We start from the raw sequence: 22,735 nt of genomic DNA on the forward strand, positions 1-22,735 counted from the left end.
CTAAAAGTATTGAAAGGTGTCAAAAATTTGGCCCTAAAAGTTTAATTTTATAGGCAGGTTTGTAGGCTGGCGTAGGTCGCCTTTAAAGCAAGCACCAGAACATTTCTGGCCCTACTTGGCTTGCTTTAATCTATTGAAATTTCCCGAAATTTCGTTTTTCGGTTTTCCAATTTTTGGCGACACCCCTGAGCCTGATCCTACCACTAACTTTCGTTTACCATATCCCAAAAGTCTTCAGCTCCTTGCCTATCATATTACACTCATATTGAGACATTACGTAATAGGAAAGTGTCCTTGCATCGACAGTATCAAATACTTGTGCTCCGCCTTTCTTCCCGCTCTCCTTCTCTCTCCCCCATCCCCTCCAGCTCGCCGCCTGTTGCTCCGGTGGTCCAAGAAGCCACGCCCATTTTCTCGGGGAGTCCTCTGTCATTCTTTGTTCCTCGGCTCTGCGATTTGACCTTTTTCTACTTTTCTATTTTATTATACTTCCTATTCCTTACTTCCCATATGACTCCGCCGCCAGCTTCTCCTTCGAAAAAAGCTAAAAGCTCATGGCTTCTCATCGCCCTGATTGCTGTCATAATTGGAATTATCTTATGCGCTGGAGTCATCACATTCCTGACGCTTTTCAATAAAAATGGAGATGGACCTGATATGGATTGGCAGAATGCGACAGAAGTTCCATTGACAACCACATCAAAAGCTACAGTATCCACGACAACTACCCAATCGGCCACAACTCCTTCCACCACGACTACTCGGATAGAGGAAACAACTACAACTACTTCTGGGGCTTTTGATGAATCCGTAAAAAATTCGGAAGCTTCCACCTCAACCATCCCAACCACTGAAGCAGTCCCAACAACTACAGCTACAGATGCACCGGAAATTGTGATGCCAGTCGATGTCGCCTCGATTTTGAAGGACAAGACTAAGGACTTTGAGGTAAGGAAGTGAAATATTTTATTATTTTATCAGGGTGCTGAAGTTTATGATTTGAAGTTTTGGACATTAAGCCAACAAGCTGAATTTTCAGCCAATTTTTAATTTCAGGCCTAATTTTTTTTTAAAATAATTCGGTTTGAAACTTTAAGTTATTTCTAACTTTGGCATTAAAGTATTATTTTTTCAGTGAAACCTACTAGTAAAGTGAACACGCGAACTGCTCTCATTTAATTCGCGTTTTTGAGGCCAAAGCCCGTAAGCTTTAAGTTAATAGTAAGCCTCTCATTTTCTTTGGTATAGGGTCTAAGTGTTTTCTATTTGGTATAACCCATAGGCTTTCAAAAGGTCTTCAAAAAGCTTATGCCCGTGGTCTACCCTTGAACTTATAGTTCTCAGACTTCGCCTTTAGGCTTACGCTCTCATATCTTTGTGAGCAAAAGTTGCTGTCAATTTATGTCAATGTGCAAAACTGTCACCACACGTGCCTGAATCAAATTTCTTATCAACACACGGTGACTAATCAATCAAATTCCCTATCACATATAACAATAGTGATTAGTTATCGATAAGATAATTTTGGGTCTGCCAACTTGAAAGTTCATGGTCCGTCTCGGAAAATCCTTTGTTTCTTTCGCCTCCTCCACCAATTTATCTTCAGTTCTCTTTGTCTCTAGTCACCTCCCATGAGTCATCTCTTCTAGTTTTACACTTTCTTTTCACATTTCACTTGTCAAAATTCCCTGACTCACACACACCACCACGACCGCATAAACATGTGTGTTTGTGGAAGAGGAGATGATGGTGATGATCATGATGGAAAAGAATGGAAATATTGGAATTTCTGAAAGTTTTGAAATTGGAAAATAGCTTATATCTTTTGAACGTCATGCACATAGATCGGATTTTTCCAGATGGTCTAGAAAAAGGAAAAACTCGACCATCAAATTTTCTTTGACTTTTAACGACAACTTTTCTTAAACCTTTTTAAAGAGTTTCTATAGTTCTGCCATTTCAATAAAGATAAAAAATTTCAGATCGTTGAAAAATGTGCTGAAATCCAAGCTCTCCCAGTCTCCTGTACTCCAAGCCAATCACCACTGACCTCCGATCCATCCAAGTTCCAACCAATCCATTATGTACTCAATATCACCATTCGTGATGTAAGGAAACCAGTTCTCGAAGGTCATATGCAACTTTTCGCGTCAACCAAGGATCAAGTTCAAGCGATTTCTCTTCACTCCGTTAAGATTCATAACCTAGAAAACCGTGATCGTATCCATGTGGTCAACTGTAATACAGGTGAGCTTCTACTACAATCAATCTTCTCTCCACGAGCCACTGACAGATTAACATGTTAATGTGAAAACGAAGAGAGAGAATGGAGCAAACACTTGTTGCTCTCTGCCACTTTTACACACTTTTTCGAGCTGGAGCAGAAAGCTGGGGCGTTGAGTGGGAGAGAGAGAGAGGGATAGACAAGAATTGTTTTATGCGTGACAGGTGAAAGACAAATTGCTGGTACAAAAATCAAATATCTAGGACAGGGTTTTTTTTTAATTGTAAATATTCAAATCTATTATACAAACCTTCCAATTAAAAATTAGTATAGAAATATAGACAAATATTATATTGACTTAAAAATAATTTGAGCAAATCCTCAAATGCTGCCGGAAAGTTAAAATTTGTGAAAAAACTTTTTGAAAATTCAATCATGACAAATTTCAGCTAGTTTTTTGAATTATTTTCGAACATTTCCACAGAAATAAAACATTATTTTCGAATCAATCAAATATTTTTTGATATTACTGATTTTTTTCAAAACAATGAGTTAGCATATTAAAAAATATGGTTTCATAGAATCGCCGAGAAGATTTTTCTGCACACCCCGGTTAGGCAGCCAACCCATATCTTTCAACTGTGGCTGGCAAAATCTCGACTGCCTTTGCTGAAAAATTATCAATTGGAAAAATAATTTTGATTTATTTTTCTCTAGTTTTGTAGTTGGCCATTTATTGTTATCTTCAAAACGTACCGAGATATAACCTTTCGAAGTGGAGCAATAAGGTGCAGCCCAAATAGAGAAAATGCTAGGTCGTCTTGAAAGTCTGCTTTTAGGTTCCGCCAAAAGCTTCCAATTTTCTACACATTCCCTTCCTTCCCGTATAACTCATAAACATCTCTTTCATCACTCATCACAATGTTATTAGAACTATAGCTCATAACTAACTAAATGCCAGAGAGCACTCTCTTCACTTCGTTTTTTTTGCGTAGAAGCGCAGCTGTTCTTATTCTCCGGTCATCCAATACTTTTCGTCTTCTGTGTGTCCGTCCAAATGTTTACGACGGACTGACGCCCTCCACGGTAGAGAGCTTCCCGAAGAAGTTGAGATGCGAGTAAGGGAGAGTTGACCTGGATTTGATAAATTGGTCAGAACTTGAATAAGGATCTAGCTGAGAAAATTAAAAATGTGAATTTTAAGTTACTGTAATAAATCTAGAAATTTCAAATCTACACAGCGCCGCATTAAGTTTCGCGGCAAAATTCAGGAATTTAAAAAATTTATGAAAAATAACCGATATTTCGAAACTTGCATAGATGCATTGGTAATTTATTTATTTGAATATTTTTATAGTCAACAAACACAATTTTTCTCAATTACTCGCCTTTTAGTCTCACACCCGGCCGATTTACTTTGGCAGCTTATTTTGTAGTTTAAAACTAGTTTGTATCTTCTAAATGAACTGAGTTAGAGGATTTTAAAACAGTTTGCTCCCAAACGCACAAACTTCTTAATTTTTTCAAAATTTGCCTTCTATTACTTTTATTATTTTCCAAACAGCTGCTACAATCAATTAATAAAAAAGTTCGCCCAAAGATTTGCTTCCCAAAGCCTGTAATAATATCAAATGCCGCCCTTCCCGCCAAAGAATCGAAAGTTTACGATCGAGAGAGAGAGAGAGAAACAGAGCTCACAGGGGAGATATAGAGTAAGGGAATTGAGCAGTTGTGGTGGTGACACCCGAGTGAAATATGACCAGGTCACCACGGAGATTATTTTTCTGGAACAATGATGAGGGGAAAAGTTGATATCTTGAAGTTAAGGGGTATGGTGGAGCGAATGGGAAATTTTTGAAAAGTATTTAAATTTATTCAAATTCAGGATACATAAGTCTGCACAAACAGAGTAACTGATTTTTCAGCGCCTACGCCTGCCTCGTACCTACACTACAAAAATGTACAAAGTGTATTTTAAACCTACTAATTTAATTGGTATTTGGCACAAACTTCCTGCGTAACATTTTACCAACTTTGCAAAAAATTTTTAACTTTACTTCTTGGCCAGAGTTTTTAGGTAAGAAATTGGCGCCAGAGTTAATTATATTAGTTGGAAAATTGTTTGTTATGCAAATGTGCTCTTTCGACAACCAAACTAATATAAGTTGTCGAAAGAGCACATTTGCATAACAAACAATTTTCCATGTTCATGAAAAAATTAATTGAAAATAACGCGCGTTGATTCATATTCATGGTGGCTAAATTAACTGTGTTGAAAATGTTTTAAAAATTTAATATTCAAAAAATGCTGAAAAGTTAAATTTTTCAGGCGAAACCATCTGCGTGTCCCGAGTCCATCAAATCGACGATCTGATTCATTTGGAGCTTGCCCAGAGCATTTCATCGGGAGTCAACCTCCGTGTGGACATTGACGGCTTCATCTCTGCTGATTCAGGACCACACGTTTTCAAACAAATTCCAACAGCAAAATGGAGAGTCCCTCAAATGATTGGATCAGTTTTTGAGCCAACATCTGCTCGACACGTTTTTCCATCTTTTGATCTTCATAATCAGAAATCTACATTCAATTTATGCTTAAATCATGGACCATCAATGTCTGCAATTGCAAATTCACTTATCAATCCAAATGTCTCAACTTCTGGAATTTCTTGTTTTGAGAAAACAGTTCCATTGATTGCTCAACAATTATCATTCGTGGCTTTTGAGAAAACAAATCCCTTATTCTACAATACAACTACTATGGATGGAGCATATCTTCCAGAAATCGATATGATTTTTAATTTGAATGCTAAAAACTTCAAACAATATGAATGGATTCATTCTGAAGTCTCAAAAGTTATGGCTTTAATGTCTAAATGGTCTGGATTCTCTTATCCATTGACAAGATTGGAAATCGTTGTTGCTCCCGTTCAAGCTGGACATTCTGCTCTCGGAGTTATTACTTTGCCGGTTAGTTATTTTTTTAAAGAAAGATGTGACGTCATGGGTCAGTAAAAATTATTTTTCTGGCGATTTCTGGAGATCAAACGACCATGGAATTTTTTTCAATTTTTTTTGAATTTTCGGTTTGCTATTCAAAAAATTCGGTTTTAAAAAATTTAAGAAAGATAAAATTTCTTCGAAAAAATCAAAAAATTACTTTGCTTCAAATTTGAGTATTTCCGATTATCTGTTAATTGAAAATTACAAAAAAAAAGTATTTTAAATTTCTTTAGAACATTTTAGATTTCCTGTTTTTTTTTTGATTTTTCAAAAATATTTTTAAAGAGTTTTTTACATAATTTTAATTTGAAAAAAAGAGTGTGAGTTTTCATAATTTTTTTTCAATTTTTCTAGAACTACCTGATGTGTTCGAAAATAAAAACTTCGATAAAAGTTTGTATGAAAGTTAGAAAAACTTTTTCTTTTGATTTTTCACGGCGCCCTCGGCAAATTTGTGCTGAAGTTACGACTGAATCTATGTGATATCACATTTTCACATATTAACCGCTTAACTTTTAAACAGAATAACGGAAATTTCGTAGAGTCTCTAAAATTTTTTTCTTTCCAGGCCCAAGCCATCGCATATCAAAAGCATACATCAACCCACGAGACCCTAATCAAAGAAGTTATTGGCCAATGGATGGAAGGAGTAGTGACCACGGAGCACACATGTTTTGAGGTAAAACTTTTGAAATCCGACACCTCATTTCATCGCTTAGAACTTTTGAATCAAAGGGTAGTTTCGTGGTTCCCGAATTGTTAAACACACATATGTTATGATATTCAACGTCGTGTAATCTATCATAAAATCGCCAGTTCATTCGATTCCCTCGGTTGTAATAATAATAATAATAGTGGTGGCGATTGAATATTGGGCTCCCAGGTTTCAGGGGAACTGTTGTCTGCAATTTTGCGTGAAGTTTTTTTCTACCGTAGTTCATGTTTGCATTAAATTAATTGCTTAAAGAGAGCGTCTAGAGAACGCTTTCAAGTTAAACAAATTATAAATTTGAAGAATATAAGTAAATTTGGCACATTTTAATGTCCCCCAACACTCTTTTAGACCCCTATCTCTCAATACGTTTTTGCTAGTCTAGTCAAACAAGACAGCACAGAAACACCCGCACGGATGGCCGAGTGGTCTAAGGCGCCAGACTCAAGCGTAACGCTTACCTCAAGTTCGAGGTCTACTGGGTGTTCTGGTACTCGTATGGGTGCGTGGGTTCGAATCCCACTTCGTGCAGATCTTTTTGCCATATTTTCCAAGGCATAACGCAACACGATCACTGCGGTAAATTGAGCTGATTACGTAAAAGAGGATACATCTACGAATTTTTTTCTTTAGTACGAGTGCGCTAATCTTGTGTGTAAATAGTAATAAACGCGGCTGTCTTTTCTTCGTTTTCTGCAACAACTATTCTTTGCCATCTTCTTCGCACCTCTGAGCCGACTCGAGTTTCTCAAGGGATCAGATCATAAACTCTAGAGGCAGGATAGTTTTCTTTTAGTTTACAAAAAACGGGCGTAGTTCGCCGCACTCAAGAATTGCCCCACCAGACATCAAAACGAGATAGTACGGAGAATATCAGAGACGCAGATTGAATATCAATTGCGCAAGACGACGTTCAAGAGGTCACCAGACGTTCATACAATTTATCGTTTTTTTTGAGTAAAGAGCAACTGTAGCTATGTGGATTTATGCTCGAAGTGCATAGCATAGGCGCATTAGATGACGGGAACTTGAACAAGAAATAACATTGAAAAATCTAGAAGGATTTTGCTAGTAGAATGGGAAGATTTTTATGCAATTAATTCACAAATTAAATTTCAGAAAGCCCTGATCGCCTACGTCGAATGGAAAATCAACGAAGAGCTCCAAATTGTGAAGAAAACACGTAAGATGGAAGTTTCCAAAATCCGCCCACGCAATTTGAATGAAACCGCCGATTCCGTGAGAGTTCTTCGGCAGATTAAGAGCCAAAGTTCCAATTTGTGCTCACCAAGATTCGTGGAAGTATTCTATACGCTTGATGAGACTTATGGACAGGAAACTGTGATCGGAATGATTCGAGTTGTAAGTTGAACAAAAGTTTGGAAAATTTTGCGTATAATGTGGCACCTGATTTGGCTGCTATCTCAAAAACCATCAAAAAACCAAAATTCTTCCAGATCTTTGACAAATTCGCTTTCTCCACAGCCACCATCTCTGATTGGGCATCAGCAGCCGAAACAGCAACCGGGGGACGCCCAGAAGCCGGAGCTCTCATTCATCAATGGTACCGCCCGTCTTCCACAATTTCTCGCCCAGTCCTTCGTGCAGTCGTCTCATCGAATAGTGTTGAATTCAATCAATTGACAGAGGAAACGTGGACGGTCCCGCTGGAAATTTCTGGATCTGCTGGAACTCAGTTGGCTGTAATTTCAGAGAAGAAACAAGCCATTCCATTTGTATCCAGTGATTATGTTGTTGTGGATGCTGGTAGGAAATCACACGCTTTTGTTGTATACGATGTAAGTTATGGTGCATTACAGAGATACATTTTTTGAGACTTCTAAAAACACTTTAATACACTAAATTTGACAAGCAAATTTCTTTGCGCTAGCTGTGTTCCTCAAAAAAAAAATAATATAATTTCAGGCAGATACATACCTTCGATTAATAAGATGCTTTGGAGACTCTAGATGTCCATCAAAAGAAATTGGAGGAATTTTCTCCGATCTGGGAGCCGCTCTTCTTGCAAATATATTACCGAAACCAGAAAATCAAGATGTTGCAAAATGGAAATCTGTGTTTAAGGTAAGGCTTATGATACCTAGAAGTTATAAATAGGCATTAAGAATCTGCCTGCCTTATACCTAAATGTCACCAAGTAGGATGGTATGTAGATAGGCATGAGACAGGCACAGAGACCTGGTGACATAAAAAGACAGTCGAAGTATGTCCTTGAAGGTGCAAAACTCTTCCATTTAAGTAAAGTTACGTTCGAAACAGAGTTTTCTAGGCCATGCAGTACATCAAACTAACCATCTTAATTGTTTTTTTCAGTTCATGGCTCAACAAAATATCGTGGAAGGAACTGCGGCTTGTTGTGTGGAGCACGCAATCCGAGAAATGCGAAAATGCTCATATTGGGATATTCAAGATGTGTGCACAAAAATTGACTTCAATATTGTTTTAGCAGCTGTTGCGTAAACATTTTCAAGTTGAATTTGTTTGAGCCCGGGTAATGCTTTGAAGCCGAAATTTGAACCCACCTAATATTTCATTTTTTTCCCTTTGATTGTGATCAATGTATTTTCTTGGCTCATTTTGCAGCCGACAAATTGCGTCCGCCGCTCAGTTCAGTTATTTCTTTTTCTCCCATCCCATCACTTTTGATACTCATGTTCCATTTTTGCCTGAATCTTGTTTGCTCAACATTTCCAAAATTGTTCAAAATCTCATTTGAGAGCTTCTGTCTGTCATTTTCTTGACTTTTTGAATTGTAATTTTTATTTTCTAATTCTTTTCATTTTAATAGAAATCAGCTTTGTCTGCTGAAAATAAAAACTAAAATAAATCCCTGAAATTCAAGATTATTATTTCACATTAAGAGGCAAACGGTCACGTAGGCGGAAAGGAATGTCTGCCGACTATAGAACCTACACATCAGACCTTGGAGGTTTTTTATTCGAACAAAAATTATTAAACCAATTTTCAGAAAAAATTATTTTTTTTAATTTCCAAAAAAATATGTTTTTCAATGAAAATTGTTAAGTTTCAAAATTTCGCGAAATTTTTTTTTCTATAAACTAGTACAAAGTCCCTTCTCGGCATGTCCCTCCAAAAATGCAAACGCGCTCTATTTCTAATTTCAAAAAACATACACTAAAAATTGACTAATAAAGTGAAATAGAAGTTCAACCACAGATTAAAAATAAAGTTGATTTTTTTATTGTTGCCTTAAACTATTTAAATATTTGTTCTCATTTTTAGAGACACATCGTTTCAATTTTTCATTCATTTTTTCACAAAGATCTACACTTTTTGTTCTGAAAAATGCGACCAATTGAGGTAAAAATTATATTTTTTTACAAAAATGTTAAACACTCCAAAAACTTACAGAAATTTTTCACTGAAAATGCGCCGGACTCCGATTTGGTTATTGAAAAAGTCATCGAGTTTGGTATTGATTTTTTAGGTGGAGAATGGAAAAATGTGAAGAAAAATGAAGTGAAAGTTACCACTATTTTGTGAGTTTTTCAGTTAATTGGTTAACATTGTAGAGGACAAAATTTTTCAAAATTTTCCAAAATTAATTTTTTCAAGTATAATAAGTTTTGACAAGAAAAATCGAAAATAAATCACGACTGAAAAATATATTGATTTTATTAAAAAAAACGAAAGTAACTTTAAAATGACATAGTGACAGTAGATTATCTAAAAAATTATTATTTAAATCGAAAAACCAAAATTTTTGATATAAATCGCCAACTTCCAAGAAATTTTCCAAAACTCTTTGGCTCCAAACAAAATCACGAAAATTTCAATTTTAATTCAAAATTACAGAGGAGGTCAATCAAATCACATGTTCCACGTGACGTCATCTACATCTGCAACTCCGTATCTTTTGAGAATTCATCGACAAGGTCCAAGTCATGTTTTTATGGATACTGTCAATTTTGCAATTTTCTCTGGTATGTTCTTTATTTGGCACTGTCTGACAAAATTCGTATAAAGTATTGATTTGTTGCCAAAACTTTTAGCAAGTTGTTTCTGAGTTTAATGAAAATAATTTTGCCAAGAAATTGTGGCTAAATGATAATTTATTTTAGGTTTTTTTTGGTATTATGTTTTCGAATTAATTAAAAGTTTAATTTAGAACGAGGACTTGGCCCAAAACTATATGGATTCTTTGATGGAGGACGAATGGAAGAGTTTCTCCCGAGCAGAACATTGGATTCAGATTGCATTTTGGATCCGGAGTAAGTCTAGATTTTTTTTCAGGCGAAGAATATTTCGACCCACGCAATTAGACATTTTTAAAAGTGATAATGGATGAATAAAAAGGTTACCAAAATAATTCCAGAATCTCCCGCCGTGTGGGTGCCGTGTACCCCAAATACCACGCTATTGATGTCCCAGTTTCAAAGAAAAGACGTTGCTTTCAAGTCATGCGAGAATCTTTAAAAGAATATCAGTCAGCTCCCTTTATGTTCGGATTGTATTTAAATCTGAAATTTTTAGAGATCTTGGCGGTGGCGACTATGAAATAAAACCAACAACTGTCACATATTCGGAGCATCCCAAGAAGATCTCAATGGATGATTTGTACAAGGAAATAGATTTCATGGAGAAATGGACAAATGAATTGTTTGAGGATACTGTTGTGTTTTGTCATAATGATCTAGCAGTAATAATTTTTACCTTTTTTTTTGAAAACATTCTCTTCCAGAATTAAATTTGATTTATCATATTTCAGTCGAGTAACATTCTCGAGCTAAACTCTACAAAAGAGCTCGTATTAATTGATTGGGAATTCGGATCCTACAATTGTAGAGGTTTTGATTTGGCAATGCATTTGGCTGAAACTGCGGCAGATTTTCGAGATTCGACTCCACCAGGGATCCGAATAAGTGAAGAGCTTACTGATAATCCACCGAATCTTCAAGGGTTTTGTGAAGCTTATGTGGATGCTGATAATAAGGTAAAAATTGAAGTTCAGGCCCAATTTGTGTCTGCAAGAAAAGCCTATTTTTGTTATTTTTCAGCTCAAAAATCGTGTCCCATCAAATCGAGATCTGGAAGTTTCTAACCTGATTTGTGAATGTCAGTTCTTTTGGCCAATTACTCAATTATTCTGGGCATGCTTCGTAATGAAACTAGCACTTTTAAAGTACAATTGTGGTGTTGATATGGATGTTCAAGCTCAGGATCGATTTGCGGTTTACTGGCATTTAAAGGAAAGAACTCGGAAAATTTATGAAGATTTGAAGAAAGGCACTTGTTAATTGATGGGTTTTCATTGTGTTTTATTAAATATGAAGTTGTGATAGTTTTAATGTGATTAAAATAAAATTTAAATCAACTATCGTGAAAAGTTTAACTACAAAACTGTATTAAATCTGAGAACACATACTTTATAAGTTGGGAAATTGTTGATCAAGTCTAAGTTGAACTAATATATTCTTGATGGAATCGGACCGAAAAAATCAATTTATCTTATTCAGAAACCATCTTGAGAATGCCTACATTTTGGCGCGAGAATAGCGGCAGAAGAGAGAGCTAGAACGGTAGGCATTCTCATGATCTCATGGTTTTTCTTATACATTTTCTTTTTTTCTGCCGTTTAGTTTATTGATCTCAATTGGTTTGTTGGTCTCCCCCTCCCCCTGTCTGCGGTCATTTAGTCCAATAAGTCAACGTGTACTAACTGCACCTGGACTTTGTTCACTTCCTCTATAAAATGACTTTTTGATTGTCTTCTTTCTTATTCTATATCTACTTTTTGAATTTGTAAATTTTATAGCTACAATTTCACTTTGAAACTGTTTGGTTTTTTTTTCAGAAACCATACAATTTTGTTTCTCCAAACATGACAGCTATCGAGGTACTTTCACATATTTAACTTAAACTATTCGAGTTGTATATTATTTTTCAGAAATTTTTCACTGAAAAATCCCCGGATTCCGAGCAAGTTCTGTTGAAAGTCATCGAGTTGGGCATCGATTTTTTGGGCGGAGAATGGAAGAATGTGGATAAAAGTCAAGTGAATGTTTCGCGAGTTCAGTAAGTTTCCAATTTGTTTTCTACCAATTTCAAACTAATATTTCAGTGGTGGACAATCGAATCACATGTTCCACGTGACGTCATCTACATCAGCCACTCCATATCTTTTAAGAATCCATCGTCAGCCTCCGAGCCAAGTTTTCACGGATACCGTCAATTTGGCGATTTTTTCGGGTGTGTGGAGTTTACTAATATTAAAACTGCACGTAAAATGTGATGTATTGAAAAATTCACACAGTTCCCTTTTTTTCAGAGCGAGGACTTGGTCCAAAACTTTATGGGTTTTTCGAAGGAGGAAGAATGGAAGAGTTTCTCCCGAGTAAAACTTTTGATGTGAATGATGTTTTGGTTCCAGAGTTAGTTTTAAACTTATTTTCATAAACTATTTGATGTATTTTTCAGAAATTCTCGAAAAATCGGTGCAATCTTCCCACTCTATCATTCAATCAATGTTCCAGTTTCAAAAAGTCGCCGGTGTGTTCACTTGATGAGAGAATGGCTCAATGGATACGAGTGAGCAAATTTTGCAGTTTAAGACTAATTTATTTGAATTTTTCCAGAAGTCTTGGAGGTGGTGACTATGAGATTTTGCCAACTACAGTCAACTATTCGGATCATCCTAAATCAGTTTCCATCAAAGATCTGAATCATGAAATCGACAATTTCGAAAAATGGTCGACTGAAATTTTTGAGCACACTTTGGTCTTCAGTCACAATGATCTAGCGGTAAAATATTTATTTTTTTAACTAACAAAAATGTATTTTTCAGTCTACCAACATTCTCGAGCTCAACTCCACAAAAGAGCTCGTATTAATTGATTGGGAATTTGGAACTTATAACTGGAGAGGATTTGATTTGGCAATGCATTTATCCGAGACAGCGATTGATTATCGTGTACCATTTCCACCTGGAATCAAGATGAATGGAGATTTAATTGATAATCCACCAAATATTCAAATTTTCTGTGAAGCTTATGTTGAAGCTGACAAAAAGGTAAGAATTCTGATAGGGAACGATATGATTTTATATATTTCGCGCAAGATATGATGAATTCGGCAAGGGAACCCAACCGTCGTAATGCTATATATTTTACGCGCAAACTTATTCACTACAGTAATCTTAATTTCGCAAAATAAATGTTTTCTTCTCAAAACTAACATACTAAATGGCTTAACAAAAAAACCAAGCGAAAAATTGGACGTGACGAACGACCGTCATGTTCTCTGTCGTCTCTATTCCGTCCATTACTCTCTCGATATACCCCTCTGTTATATTTTCCCGCTAGTCGGGAAAAACCACCGAGCGTCGTGGCGGGCGCTTGTGAGTCAGCTTCTTGACGGTAGATGAGTGTGGATGGAGTGAGAGGAGGAGTCCTGTGTATGTCGTTGTCAACGTCGACCGAGCGTCCGTGCCAAGCGCTGCGTCACCAGGGGATGACTGTCGGAAGATGGTCAGTCCCGGGTGCATAAGGAGTGGTGGATGGTTCAGGACCGAAAGGTAGCAGACAAAAGCCACCGCGCGGTGCAGTGGCCGGACAGCGCTTGTGAGTTGACACGTATACACAGCCTTCTCAATACCTTCAGACCACTTGTCACTTTTTGCAATTTTGCAATTTTATGCAATCGGTATTTAAACCATGTTTTACAAAATTTCAAGAATATTTAAGACATAAGAACTACTAATGTTTTTTTTCAGCTCAAAAACCGTTCACCATCGGATCCAACTGCTGAAGTGAAAGCTCTAATTCAAGAATGTCAATTCTTCTGGCCTCTTACAAATCTCTTCTGGGCACTCTCAGCCATGAAGCACTCACTTCTTAAATTCGAAAATGGAGTTGATTTGGACGTGCAAGCACGTGATCGATTGGCAGTTTACTTCCACTTGAAACCAAGATCTCAGAAGATTTACGAGGAATTGAGCAAGAAATGATTTGCAACTAACATGTATACTTATTTTTGATTGATGATTTCTGTGAATGAATTATTTCCTTAAAGTTTTTGCTCACCTAAAAAAAATACCAGAAACATACCAGAAAGAGGAAATTTTCAAATGAAATGTCCTTGTCTCCTACGCGGCATGCTAGCTTTTTTCCTTATCTCTGAAACAAAAACTTTTCCGAGGATTAAGCCGAAGGTCGAATGGTATGCTTGTCTAATCCATGTTCTCTTTTATGAACGCCTTACAGTTTCGAGAACTTTACACAGAACACGAGAAGCTCGTTCTGTTATTCGATAGATTAAAACAGTTTTTGATTTTTTTTTCTTTGTGGCTGTCTTTATTTGGATTTGTAAATCCCATTTCCGTTGGTAGGGACACAAAAAAGAATGCAAAAATTGCCAATGTAACAACTTAGCTTATTCACAATTTATAATTTGTAGGATAACTGTCCTTATACGGTACGATGGGTACTGTAAGAGTACTGTAGGAGTGTGTAGACTATTAATAGGGTATGACAGGAGTATGGTTTCATTATAATTTCAACTCGAAAAAGTTTACCAAAAAAGGAGCTCTATCAAAAATATTTTGAATTTTTAGGGAAACAATTTCGTCAAATGAAGACCGAAACAATAAAAAATCAAACGTTTCCAAAAAAATCAGAATATGAAAAAACCAACTCTCTTCAACTTCCATAAAAAGTTTTAATAAAAATGTCTCAAAACATTCAGAAAACCTTCCACTAGAAAATTTCATTTCTCAAAAGCTGCTAAATTAACATGAAACCAATTGAGGTGAGAAAATTCTAAATGCATTTTATTTTTAAAAATTCCCTTAAATTTCAGAAACTATTCGTTGGCAACTCGCTGGACTCCGTAGCTGTTCTACAAAAAGCTCTAGACTTTGGAATTGACTTTTTGGGAGATGAATGGAAAAATGTGAATAGGAGTGAAGTGACTGTGACAAGAATATTGTAAATAGTTATCTTTTTTAGATTGAAACAATAAATCTATATTTCCAGAGGTGGTCAATCGAATCACATGTTCCACGTGACGTCATCAACATCTGCGACTTCGTTTGTTTTACGAATTCATCGAGAAGGACAAAGCCAGTTTGACACAGATATTGTGAATTTTGCAATCTTTTCTGGTATGTTATTGTGACTTTGAACTAAATATCGAGAAATTCTGCGTAATTCCAATTCGAGAAAGATAATAATAATTAACATTTTGAGCTATTGGCAAAATAAATTGGTATTGATATGTAGGTCGCGTTTTTGAAACAAAAAAGATGATCAACGACCGCACGACAACAAAATCCAGAAATTCAAAAAATTAATTACCAATTAGTATTGCATGCACGTATGTATATGTTTTCATTGATCATTTTGTCTGGAACTATAATATAATAGGAACGCAATACTGATAATGCGACAGCTATTTTTATTTTCAGAAAGAGGACTTGGCCCGAAACTTTATGGTTTTTTTGAAGAAGGACGAATGGAAGAGTTTCTTCCCAGTGTTACTCTGAAACTCAACGACGTTCTGAATACTGAGTATGTTTATTCGAAGATCTTTAAAAAGCGTTATTTTATTATTCAGAATCTCTCGTAAAATTGGAGCGGCTTTTCCCAAATACCATGCAATCAATGTTCCGGTATCTAAAAGTCGAAGATGTTTTCAAATTATGAGAGAATCACTTCATGATTATCAGTAAGTTGGGACTTTTTCTTAAATCAAAATCCCATGGGGTTTCAAAATAGTTAACTTCCAGAGCCCTCGGCGGTGGCGACTTTGCAATTTTCCCCACGGTGGTCACCTATTCAGAACACCCAAAAAGTATTTCTATCAAGGATTTGCTAACAGAAATCGATCTTCTAGAAAAATGGTCGATCGATTTGTTCGAGAATACTTTGGTTTTCTGTCACAATGATTTGACGGTATTCATATATAAATTGGATTTGTTTAATTTTTAATTGAATTTCAGTCATCCAACATCCTTCAACTAAACTCCACTGGAGAACTTGTATTCATTGATTGGGAAAATGCATCCTATAACTGGAGAGGATATGATTTAGCGATGCATTTGTCTGAAGCTGCTGTAATTCGAAACACTTGCCCGCCTGGAATTGTGATAAATGAGGAGTTAACTGATAATCCACCTAACCTCCAGGCGTTTTGTGAAGCTTACGTGGATTCGGAGAACAAGGTAATATTTTCTATAGAAACTCAGAATATTGAACGTATTGTTTCATTTTTTACTGGTAAATGAGTAAATTTCTACTAGGAAAGAAGAATCCGTTCTCCAACTTTTAGACTGTTAGAATTCTAGTTATTGTGCAAAATGCGATGCATCATTGGCAAAATTCCAGCTTGGCTAATATTAGAAATTCCGTTTCAATGCACTTTATTCTGCGCGCAAATGCGGTGATGTAAAAAAGCCAATTGTCCCATTTTAGTTTTTCTAAGCTAAAAGTTTCAGATCAAAGGCCTTCTGTCATCAAATATTTCATCTCAAGTGAATTCCTTGATCCAAGAATGTAAATTCTTCTGGCCCATAACTCATCTCTTCTGGGCATGTTTTATCATGAAATTGGGATTGTTTGAGTGTAATCGTGAAATCAAATTGAATGCTCAAGCTCGCGAACATTTGGCAGTTTACTTCCATCTAAGATCAAGGTCTGAGATGATTTACAAGAAATTGAGTGAGAACTGAGATTTCATAAACTAATATCTATTCTTTTGATCTATTTTCTTGAGTTGTTCTCTTCAAAATGATATACTAATAAACGTTTTATAAAGTCGGAGAAAAGAAATTGTCAAAAGTGAACAAATTTCCACACATCAAGAAACTGGGAAAGGCCAGCAAGTGCGCCCCAGTAATCATGCTTTCTGGAGAAGACCCTGGAACATAATGCGTCTATGTAAGCAAAAACCCATAATATTTACTCCCCCTTAAAGATGTTATTGAGTTTTTGCACCGCAATCATTCTTATCATGTGCACCGGTTTTAAGACTGAGAGAACCTTCGTGCGTGTTTACCGTTTTTTTCTTCGTGTTCCTTACTCTTCCTCACTCTTCTTTACACAACCGATACATCCTTCGTGTCATTCACAGCTACAAATATTTTCAAAATTCAAATTTTGCTGCGTGAATCAAAAATTGCAGTTTCAATCCTCCTCTTTGATCTACTCAAGGTCTCTCAAGCATTCAAGAAGATATGGATGTAAGTTGAAATTTAACACTAAATCTTCAATTTACGGAATAGATTTGATTATAAAAAATTAAAATTTGAATTCACATAAACTTCCAAACTAAATTTGTCGAAACAAAGTTGTCACTTCAAAACAAGTTAACGAATTCCGTCGAATGAAAACCGCAAACATTTAAACGAACAATTAACTTAACCTGAAATCTTTTGCAGAGTAATTTGAATGGAAATCAAAAGACACTAGCCGAAAGTCATACTAGAGCCGGCCAAATTCAAACACAAAGTGTGGGACATTTAGAGAGCATCAAATTGGATATGTTCTCTCAAAGGCAGTTTCTTCATGAGAAGAGCATCAAAACAGAGCAAGAACGTGCCTTAGAAATGAAAACTGTTAACGATGAAAATTTGAATATCGAATTGGAAATGAAGCAAAATAGAATGAATCACCAACAAAGAATTCAAAAGCAGAAATTATTGGACAGAAATGACGAATTGAAGTATAATTTGGGATGTGAAGAAGATGCGAAAGAGAGACATTTTATCAGTAGTGTTGAGGATACAAGAGCTGCTGGACAGAAGCTGTTCAGTTCGTTGAATCATCTTTGCTCAAGTGTACATTGTCTACAAACAAGCAACAATTCAAATAATCGGAATGATGTTGAAAAGAAAATTGGTAGTTGTATGGTGAGAACATATTGAAGTGTTAAATGAAAGAAACCTTAACATCACTTTGAAAGTGGTGTTTTGGTTAAATACTTTTTGTCACACTTGGCAATCTAACTTTCTATCCAAATATTGCAAAAAATGGGAATATATCTATGTATTTGGAAAAAGTGTGCTTAATTTGAGCAAGACTTTACTGAGTCCGGGCCGGAGTCTCGTCTTCGGTTCAACTTATGCATATCTTCTTCCAAGACTTTAACTGTGTCTCCCTTGATTTTGGATATGATGTCAGTAAGAAATTCATTTTAGGGCCAAGAAATATTCACTTCATTCAAAGATTGGCAACACTTGATAAGAACAAGTTTGATCCAACTCTTGCAAATGTTTTACCAATGTTGAAAACGGCACAAAAAGTCTGCCTAATACATTGACAAGGTTTAACTTTGATTTCTGAGTACGTTTCTATAATTTAATACGCCTGAAAATACGGATTTGGTTAATGACTTCTAATTAACGGTCAGTATCTAACTTATTTCAGGCCTATATTGGCAAAGTCGAAAAGACAATAATTCCTTTCTAGGATGCAGTGCGAACTTTACAAGACCAATATAAGCTGGAACTGTGAATGTTCAAGAAATTCACAACAAGACAGGCACGCTGGAACAGAGCATCTCTCGATTTCAAAATTATTTGAAAGATGGTTACATTGATAATAATATTTCAACCTACAAAGATGTTTTGGAATCAACATCAGGCTTGATTGAAATTGTGAATTCACTTCCATCAATTGCTAAAAGTAATCACGGTACAACTGCTATAACTGAGAGTTTTAAGCAAACTATTCAAAGTTCAAACAGCGATATATGTGTTCAACAATCTACAACTCTTGTTGTACAAGTTACTGAAAACGTTGAAGTGTCCGTTGGAAAAAGAGATAAGCTAATAATTCTTAGTATTATTCCATTCTTCGTCTGTGCGCTAATTGATTTGTTTCGTTAATGGCAATAATTTTTTTCAAATTGTGTTTACCTTTGTTTTAAGGTGTTCAAAAAATTTATGCCCCGTAGTATTATTCAAATTTACTGTTAAATTGCATTCCCTCTATTCTTATATATGTATACTGAATAAATTATTGATATTGAGGCACATATTTATTGGAATTCAAAACGTGTTTGGCATGGAACACCTATGTATCTTTATATTTTGCTATTGAAAATTAGACATCACCGTCTTCATTAGATATTTCATTCGGTCAAGGCGTAACAGGGCCTCTCACTCGCACTATAAAAGCAGCGTTTTGAGAATATTTTCAGCACTGTTGTTGAAAGTTATTGAACTTTGGCAATAAATTTTATTTATCTCCAGGCTCAGAAATGTGATTTTCCTAACAATAAACCTAAAAATATAAACAAATTTGAGACTTTCTTCCGGGGGCGTTATCCGGGGACTATACTCCTTCACTATTAAACATACATACATATATACCAAATTATATCTCTATTCCTTTTGTAATATTGCCCCACGTTGTTCAAATTTGACTTTTATAGTTCCATTGTCGTGTGTTCTATCAATAGCTTGTCAACTGACAAAATTTTTTAAAATTATATTTCTATTTATAGTTTGTCGCTTATTATTTATTACTAGGTCCCAAACGAAGTATAACTATTCTAAGTACAGCAGTGAGATGCAAAACTAATAGAAAAATGCGGTAAGTACAATAATAATTTATTCGATAATCTTATATGTAGTTTAATTTTTTGAAATATGTTTAAAATTGTCTAATTCAAATGCACAAAACAAATGTATACCTACAAAATCAAGAGAATTATAGAGGCTGGCTGGGCTAAATAACTTTTATTACGATTTAAGAGACATTTGCCGTTTGTTCAGAGGAAACGGCTTATAAACAATGAAAGAGGGCGGAGAAATAAATAGATAACACAAATGTCGTGGGATGGCAAAACTCTATATTGCGATATCAATTTAGACAATCAACAATATCTGACTATGAGTCATGACGGAAGGGCGAAGTCTTCCCCATGATGCTGCATCCGTTCTAATGACTAATATTATTTTTGAAAATCTGCATTCTCAGCAAACAACGATTCTTATCATCAAAATGCATGTGTCGCTTTAGAATATAAAACTGAGGAAATGTTTACCATTTTGTCTCCAGGTTCCTTAGTCTTCCTCACTCTTGTTTTTCTTTAAAACAACGGATTTTAGCGCCAGTAAAATCTATTAAGACTAAAATTTCAAACAGATAAAAACTATTAGGCAAAATGAGAATTTATCTGACATTTGAGTAAATGTAAAACTTTAAGTTTCCCTTGCAAAAAAGATGAAGGTTTTCATTGCTATGTCTTAATTTGTTATCACAATTTGAATTTGAATTTGTTTACACCAGTACCTTGCTAGCCGTAAAATGTTGTTTTTCCTCTTACCCATTCTATTTTTCTGTTGGTTTCTGAATTGACATTTTTCAGTTTCAACTTTTCTATTCGGCAAATTCAAAGAGACAATCATGGGAGTAAGTTGAAGTTTCTTCTTTTGTAAATATAATCTTAGATTTAATAGATATTAAATAATTTGAATTATAAAATTTTTAAATATACATATATACATATCATTTGCAAAATATTCCAAAACTGATCATTTTTATTGTTAGTCAAAAAGTTGTAAAAACTCAGTTTTCACCTACCACAATTTTGGATATGAACCAACAAAAAAGTTTTCCATGATTTTGAAATTTTACTTCCTCATTTATTGTTTGTTTTAACATTTTAGAGGTTTGAAAAACTGAAATTTTTGAAACTTTTTGGCACATTACCAAAACGTAGTGTGAATTTTTCGAAAAATCTGAAAGTTTTTTGGAAATGCTGAAATTTTAAAACGATGATCGGTGATTTCAAACTAATCCCCACTAAAAAACATTTTGAAGTCAAAAATTAACAAATTTTGAAACAATGGAAATACATTTTTGAACATGTGAAAAAATATTTCTAGGGCGGTGGTTCCAAAGCTGACAATGAGGCCATTGCTCAAGACATGCGAAATAACATGCAACCTGAACGTGAGCGCCGGCAAAGGGAGCTTGAAGCTTTAGAAAGGGAAGCGGAAAGACAGGCAGCAGCACGAGCAGAATTGAGAAGACAAGAGGAAGCAAGTCAGATTGCTGAACAAAACAGGAAGGATGAAATGATGAAGGTTTGAGATTTCCAATAACTTTTAATCTGGAAAAATGATTTCAGAAAATATTGGAGCAAAGTCAGAAGACTCGGGCAGAAGATCAAGCAAGAGCTGATCAAATTCGAACTCAAAACGAGGAGAATTTGAAAGAAGCAGTTGCAAGTGGAAATCAGCTTCTTGATAATCAGAGAATTGTGAATCAAGCAGAAGTTACAAAACGATTGACGGATCATCAAAATTTAATGACACGGGAACAGGGAAGACTGGCTGAAACTGAAAAGAAAATTGAGGAAAATGTTGTGGATATGAAGAATAAGGTTAGTTGGAGATAGGAATTTTAATTTCAAATTAATTATTTAAAAAAATAATTAAGACCGTCAGGAAGAGTAAATAAAGAAAAAATAAGATTCGAGTCACGTTTTGATCGAAAAAAAATATATTATGCGACTTTTCCAAAGTTTGTATAATATTTTTGAAAACTTCTGAAACTTCCTGCTTAAAGAAATTTTAGAATTATTTATATAGCTTCTATAATATAATAGCTTCTATACTAGAATAATAGCTTCTGATCTCCATAAATATTTCTGGAATAAATCGGAAATTTCCGAAAGTATCTAGAAAGATTTCGACTTTTTTGGAAAATTCTGAAAATTTTTACTATATTTCATAAGGCTCTAGGACTTTATTGAAAAAATAGTCTAACATTTACGCAAAAGCTATTTATTTTTGGAAAATTTGAAAAATCATTTTAAAATTATATTTTCAGAAAGCAGAAGCTCAAGAAAAGTTGCACAGCGAGAAGAAAGAATACGATGAGAAAAAGCTCCAGAAATCTGAAGAAAATGCTCTGAAAATTGAAGATTTGCACAAACAAACTGCACAACTTGAAATTGAAAAAGAAAATAATGCAATCGAGCACCAGAATAGAATCCATGGAATGGAGAAGCTATTTAAATTGGATAAATACAATATTCATGTGGCTGGTGGCAAAGACACTCGTGAAAGTCATTTTATTGACGCTGTTAATAATACACGAAGTGCTGGTGGAGAACTATCGAATGCAGTGGTTTCTTTGGGTTCAAACGCATATTGTCTACAAAAGGGAAAAGAAGCGAAGAACGTAGTAAAGCATATTAATTCATGCAAGGTATGATTGCGAAAAGTTCATGCCTGCCTACCCGCCTATCACAGCAATTCATATTCCAACTTTCAGACATCTCTACGTCGGATCAAGGAGAAGCTCAACAATCTGAAATATTCTGCAAGAACAATCAGAGATCAAGATGAATCAGAAAACGTCAATGTTGCGAAATGTCATGAAGTAGCACTCTACATTCAAGAAGAAGCATCACCTCTGGAACAGGCTATTTTTCGATTTGAGAGTTCTTTGGAATTTGATCCAATCGAAAACTCCATTGAATTATATGATGAGATTCACAGACTGAATGCAAGTTTGTACAAAACTGTGAACTCGCTTCCGTTGGTTTCTCGAAGTTATCATGCAATTACTGAAATCTCCAGAAGTACTGCACGCGCAGTTCTTAATGCTGATAATTCGAAACTTAGTATTCAACAATCTGAAACTGTTGTTGTGCAGCAGAGCATTGAGGATGGAGAAATGGAAGTGGATGCAGTCGTGGAGGAAATTCAAGCGATTGAGCAATAAATTGAACAATATTTTCAGTTACGTTAATCCAACCTACACCCTACACCTTACACCGACTTATAAATTTCTTTTCTA

The 22,735-nt window shown here is 35.3% G+C and overlaps 5 protein-coding genes, 6 non-coding genes and 1 pseudogene across 12 annotated transcripts; 10 read left to right on the forward strand and 2 right to left on the reverse strand.

Moving 5' to 3' along the window:
* The first annotated feature begins 420 nt into the window (after window positions 1-420).
* Window positions 421-8,806, forward strand: mnp-1 (Matrix non-peptidase homolog 1). The gene is made up of 8 exons (NM_065477.6): window positions 421-948; window positions 1,983-2,247; window positions 4,554-5,194; window positions 5,796-5,906; window positions 7,059-7,301; window positions 7,397-7,738; window positions 7,866-8,024; window positions 8,274-8,806. The coding sequence occupies exons 1-8, from the start codon at window positions 511-513 to the stop codon at window positions 8,418-8,420; spliced, it is 2,346 nt and encodes a 781-aa protein (NP_497878.1). The 5' UTR covers window positions 421-510; the 3' UTR covers window positions 8,421-8,806.
* Window positions 1,542-1,645, forward strand: B0285.17. The gene has a single exon (NR_101812.1). It is a non-coding gene; the product is annotated as an Unclassified non-coding RNA B0285.17 (non-coding RNA).
* On the forward strand, window positions 1,825-1,884 carry B0285.14. Its single transcript, NR_052234.1, has one exon. It is a non-coding gene; the product is annotated as an Unclassified non-coding RNA B0285.14 (non-coding RNA).
* On the reverse strand, window positions 3,926-4,075 carry B0285.15. The gene has a single exon (NR_052235.1). It is a non-coding gene; the product is annotated as an Unclassified non-coding RNA B0285.15 (non-coding RNA).
* On the reverse strand, window positions 6,288-6,504 carry B0285.16. Its single transcript, NR_052236.1, has one exon. It is a non-coding gene; the product is annotated as an Unclassified non-coding RNA B0285.16 (non-coding RNA).
* Window positions 6,351-6,470, forward strand: B0285.t1. Its single transcript has 2 exons — window positions 6,351-6,388; window positions 6,425-6,470. It is a non-coding gene; the product is annotated as a tRNA-Leu (tRNA).
* Window positions 8,807-9,100: 294 nt separating the features above from the next.
* Window positions 9,101-11,296, forward strand: ckb-1 (Choline kinase B1). The gene is made up of 8 exons (NM_065478.4): window positions 9,101-9,281; window positions 9,333-9,460; window positions 9,777-9,904; window positions 10,090-10,192; window positions 10,297-10,407; window positions 10,455-10,620; window positions 10,690-10,914; window positions 10,979-11,296. Exons 1-8 carry the CDS (start codon window positions 9,267-9,269, stop codon window positions 11,216-11,218), a joined length of 1,116 nt encoding a protein of 371 aa, NP_497879.2. The 5' UTR covers window positions 9,101-9,266; the 3' UTR covers window positions 11,219-11,296.
* A 479-nt stretch (window positions 11,297-11,775) lies between these two features.
* On the forward strand, window positions 11,776-13,987 carry ckb-2 (Choline kinase B2). The gene is made up of 8 exons (NM_065479.9): window positions 11,776-11,817; window positions 11,869-11,996; window positions 12,043-12,170; window positions 12,250-12,352; window positions 12,399-12,509; window positions 12,557-12,722; window positions 12,766-12,990; window positions 13,693-13,987. The coding sequence occupies exons 1-8, from the start codon at window positions 11,803-11,805 to the stop codon at window positions 13,924-13,926; spliced, it is 1,110 nt and encodes a 369-aa protein (NP_497880.2). The 5' UTR covers window positions 11,776-11,802; the 3' UTR covers window positions 13,927-13,987.
* Window positions 13,295-13,593, forward strand: srpr-1.2. The gene has a single exon (NR_052237.3). It is a non-coding gene; the product is annotated as an Unclassified non-coding RNA srpr-1.2 (non-coding RNA).
* Window positions 13,988-14,711: 724 nt separating the features above from the next.
* ckb-3 (Putative choline kinase B3) lies at window positions 14,712-16,647 on the forward strand (the record flags this gene model as incomplete). Its single annotated transcript, NM_065480.2, has 8 exons — window positions 14,712-14,726; window positions 14,778-14,905; window positions 14,954-15,081; window positions 15,385-15,487; window positions 15,534-15,644; window positions 15,706-15,871; window positions 15,919-16,140; window positions 16,414-16,647. 8 exons carry the CDS (start codon window positions 14,712-14,714, stop codon window positions 16,645-16,647), a joined length of 1,107 nt encoding a protein of 368 aa, NP_497881.2.
* A 358-nt stretch (window positions 16,648-17,005) lies between these two features.
* Window positions 17,006-19,150, forward strand: B0284.5 (annotated as a pseudogene). Its single transcript has 3 exons — window positions 17,006-17,157; window positions 17,356-17,826; window positions 18,344-19,150. Coding segments are annotated over exons 1-3 (1,430 nt in total).
* On the forward strand, window positions 18,981-22,734 carry pals-26 (Protein containing ALS2cr12 (ALS2CR12) signature). The gene is made up of 5 exons (NM_065481.8): window positions 18,981-20,335; window positions 20,812-21,012; window positions 21,057-21,311; window positions 21,761-22,141; window positions 22,208-22,734. Exons 1-5 carry the CDS (start codon window positions 20,330-20,332, stop codon window positions 22,658-22,660), a joined length of 1,296 nt encoding a protein of 431 aa, NP_497882.3. The 5' UTR covers window positions 18,981-20,329; the 3' UTR covers window positions 22,661-22,734.
* The last annotated feature ends 1 nt before the right edge of the window (window position 22,735 follows it).

Source organism: Caenorhabditis elegans, chromosome III, assembly GCF_000002985.6.
Source record: "Caenorhabditis elegans chromosome III".
NCBI classification, from domain to species: domain Eukaryota; kingdom Metazoa; phylum Nematoda; class Chromadorea; order Rhabditida; family Rhabditidae; genus Caenorhabditis; species Caenorhabditis elegans.

Excerpts from the sequence above, each read along its gene's own strand:
- pals-26 (NM_065481.8), top strand. Across the intron at positions 21,013-21,056 it reads GGAAGGATGAAATGATGAAG|AAAATATTGGAGCAAAGTCA; the intron begins GTTTGAGATTTC and ends AAATGATTTCAG. Across the intron at positions 22,142-22,207 it reads AGCATATTAATTCATGCAAG|ACATCTCTACGTCGGATCAA; the intron begins GTATGATTGCGA and ends TCCAACTTTCAG.
- ckb-2 (NM_065479.9), top strand. Across the intron at positions 12,353-12,398 it reads AATGATGTTTTGGTTCCAGA|AAATTCTCGAAAAATCGGTG; the intron begins GTTAGTTTTAAA and ends TGTATTTTTCAG. Across the intron at positions 12,991-13,692 it reads ATGTTGAAGCTGACAAAAAG|CTCAAAAACCGTTCACCATC; the intron begins GTAAGAATTCTG and ends GTTTTTTTTCAG.
- mnp-1 (NM_065477.6), top strand. The coding sequence starts at position 511 with ATGACTCCGCCGCCAGCTTCTCCTTCGAAAAAAGCTAAAAGCTCATGG. Across the intron at positions 2,248-4,553 it reads TGTGGTCAACTGTAATACAG|GCGAAACCATCTGCGTGTCC; the intron begins GTGAGCTTCTAC and ends TAAATTTTTCAG. Across the intron at positions 5,195-5,795 it reads TCGGAGTTATTACTTTGCCG|GCCCAAGCCATCGCATATCA; the intron begins GTTAGTTATTTT and ends TTTTCTTTCCAG.
- ckb-1 (NM_065478.4), top strand. Across the intron at positions 9,461-9,776 it reads GTGAAAGTTACCACTATTTT|AGGAGGTCAATCAAATCACA; the intron begins GTGAGTTTTTCA and ends TCAAAATTACAG. Across the intron at positions 10,915-10,978 it reads ATGTGGATGCTGATAATAAG|CTCAAAAATCGTGTCCCATC; the intron begins GTAAAAATTGAA and ends GTTATTTTTCAG.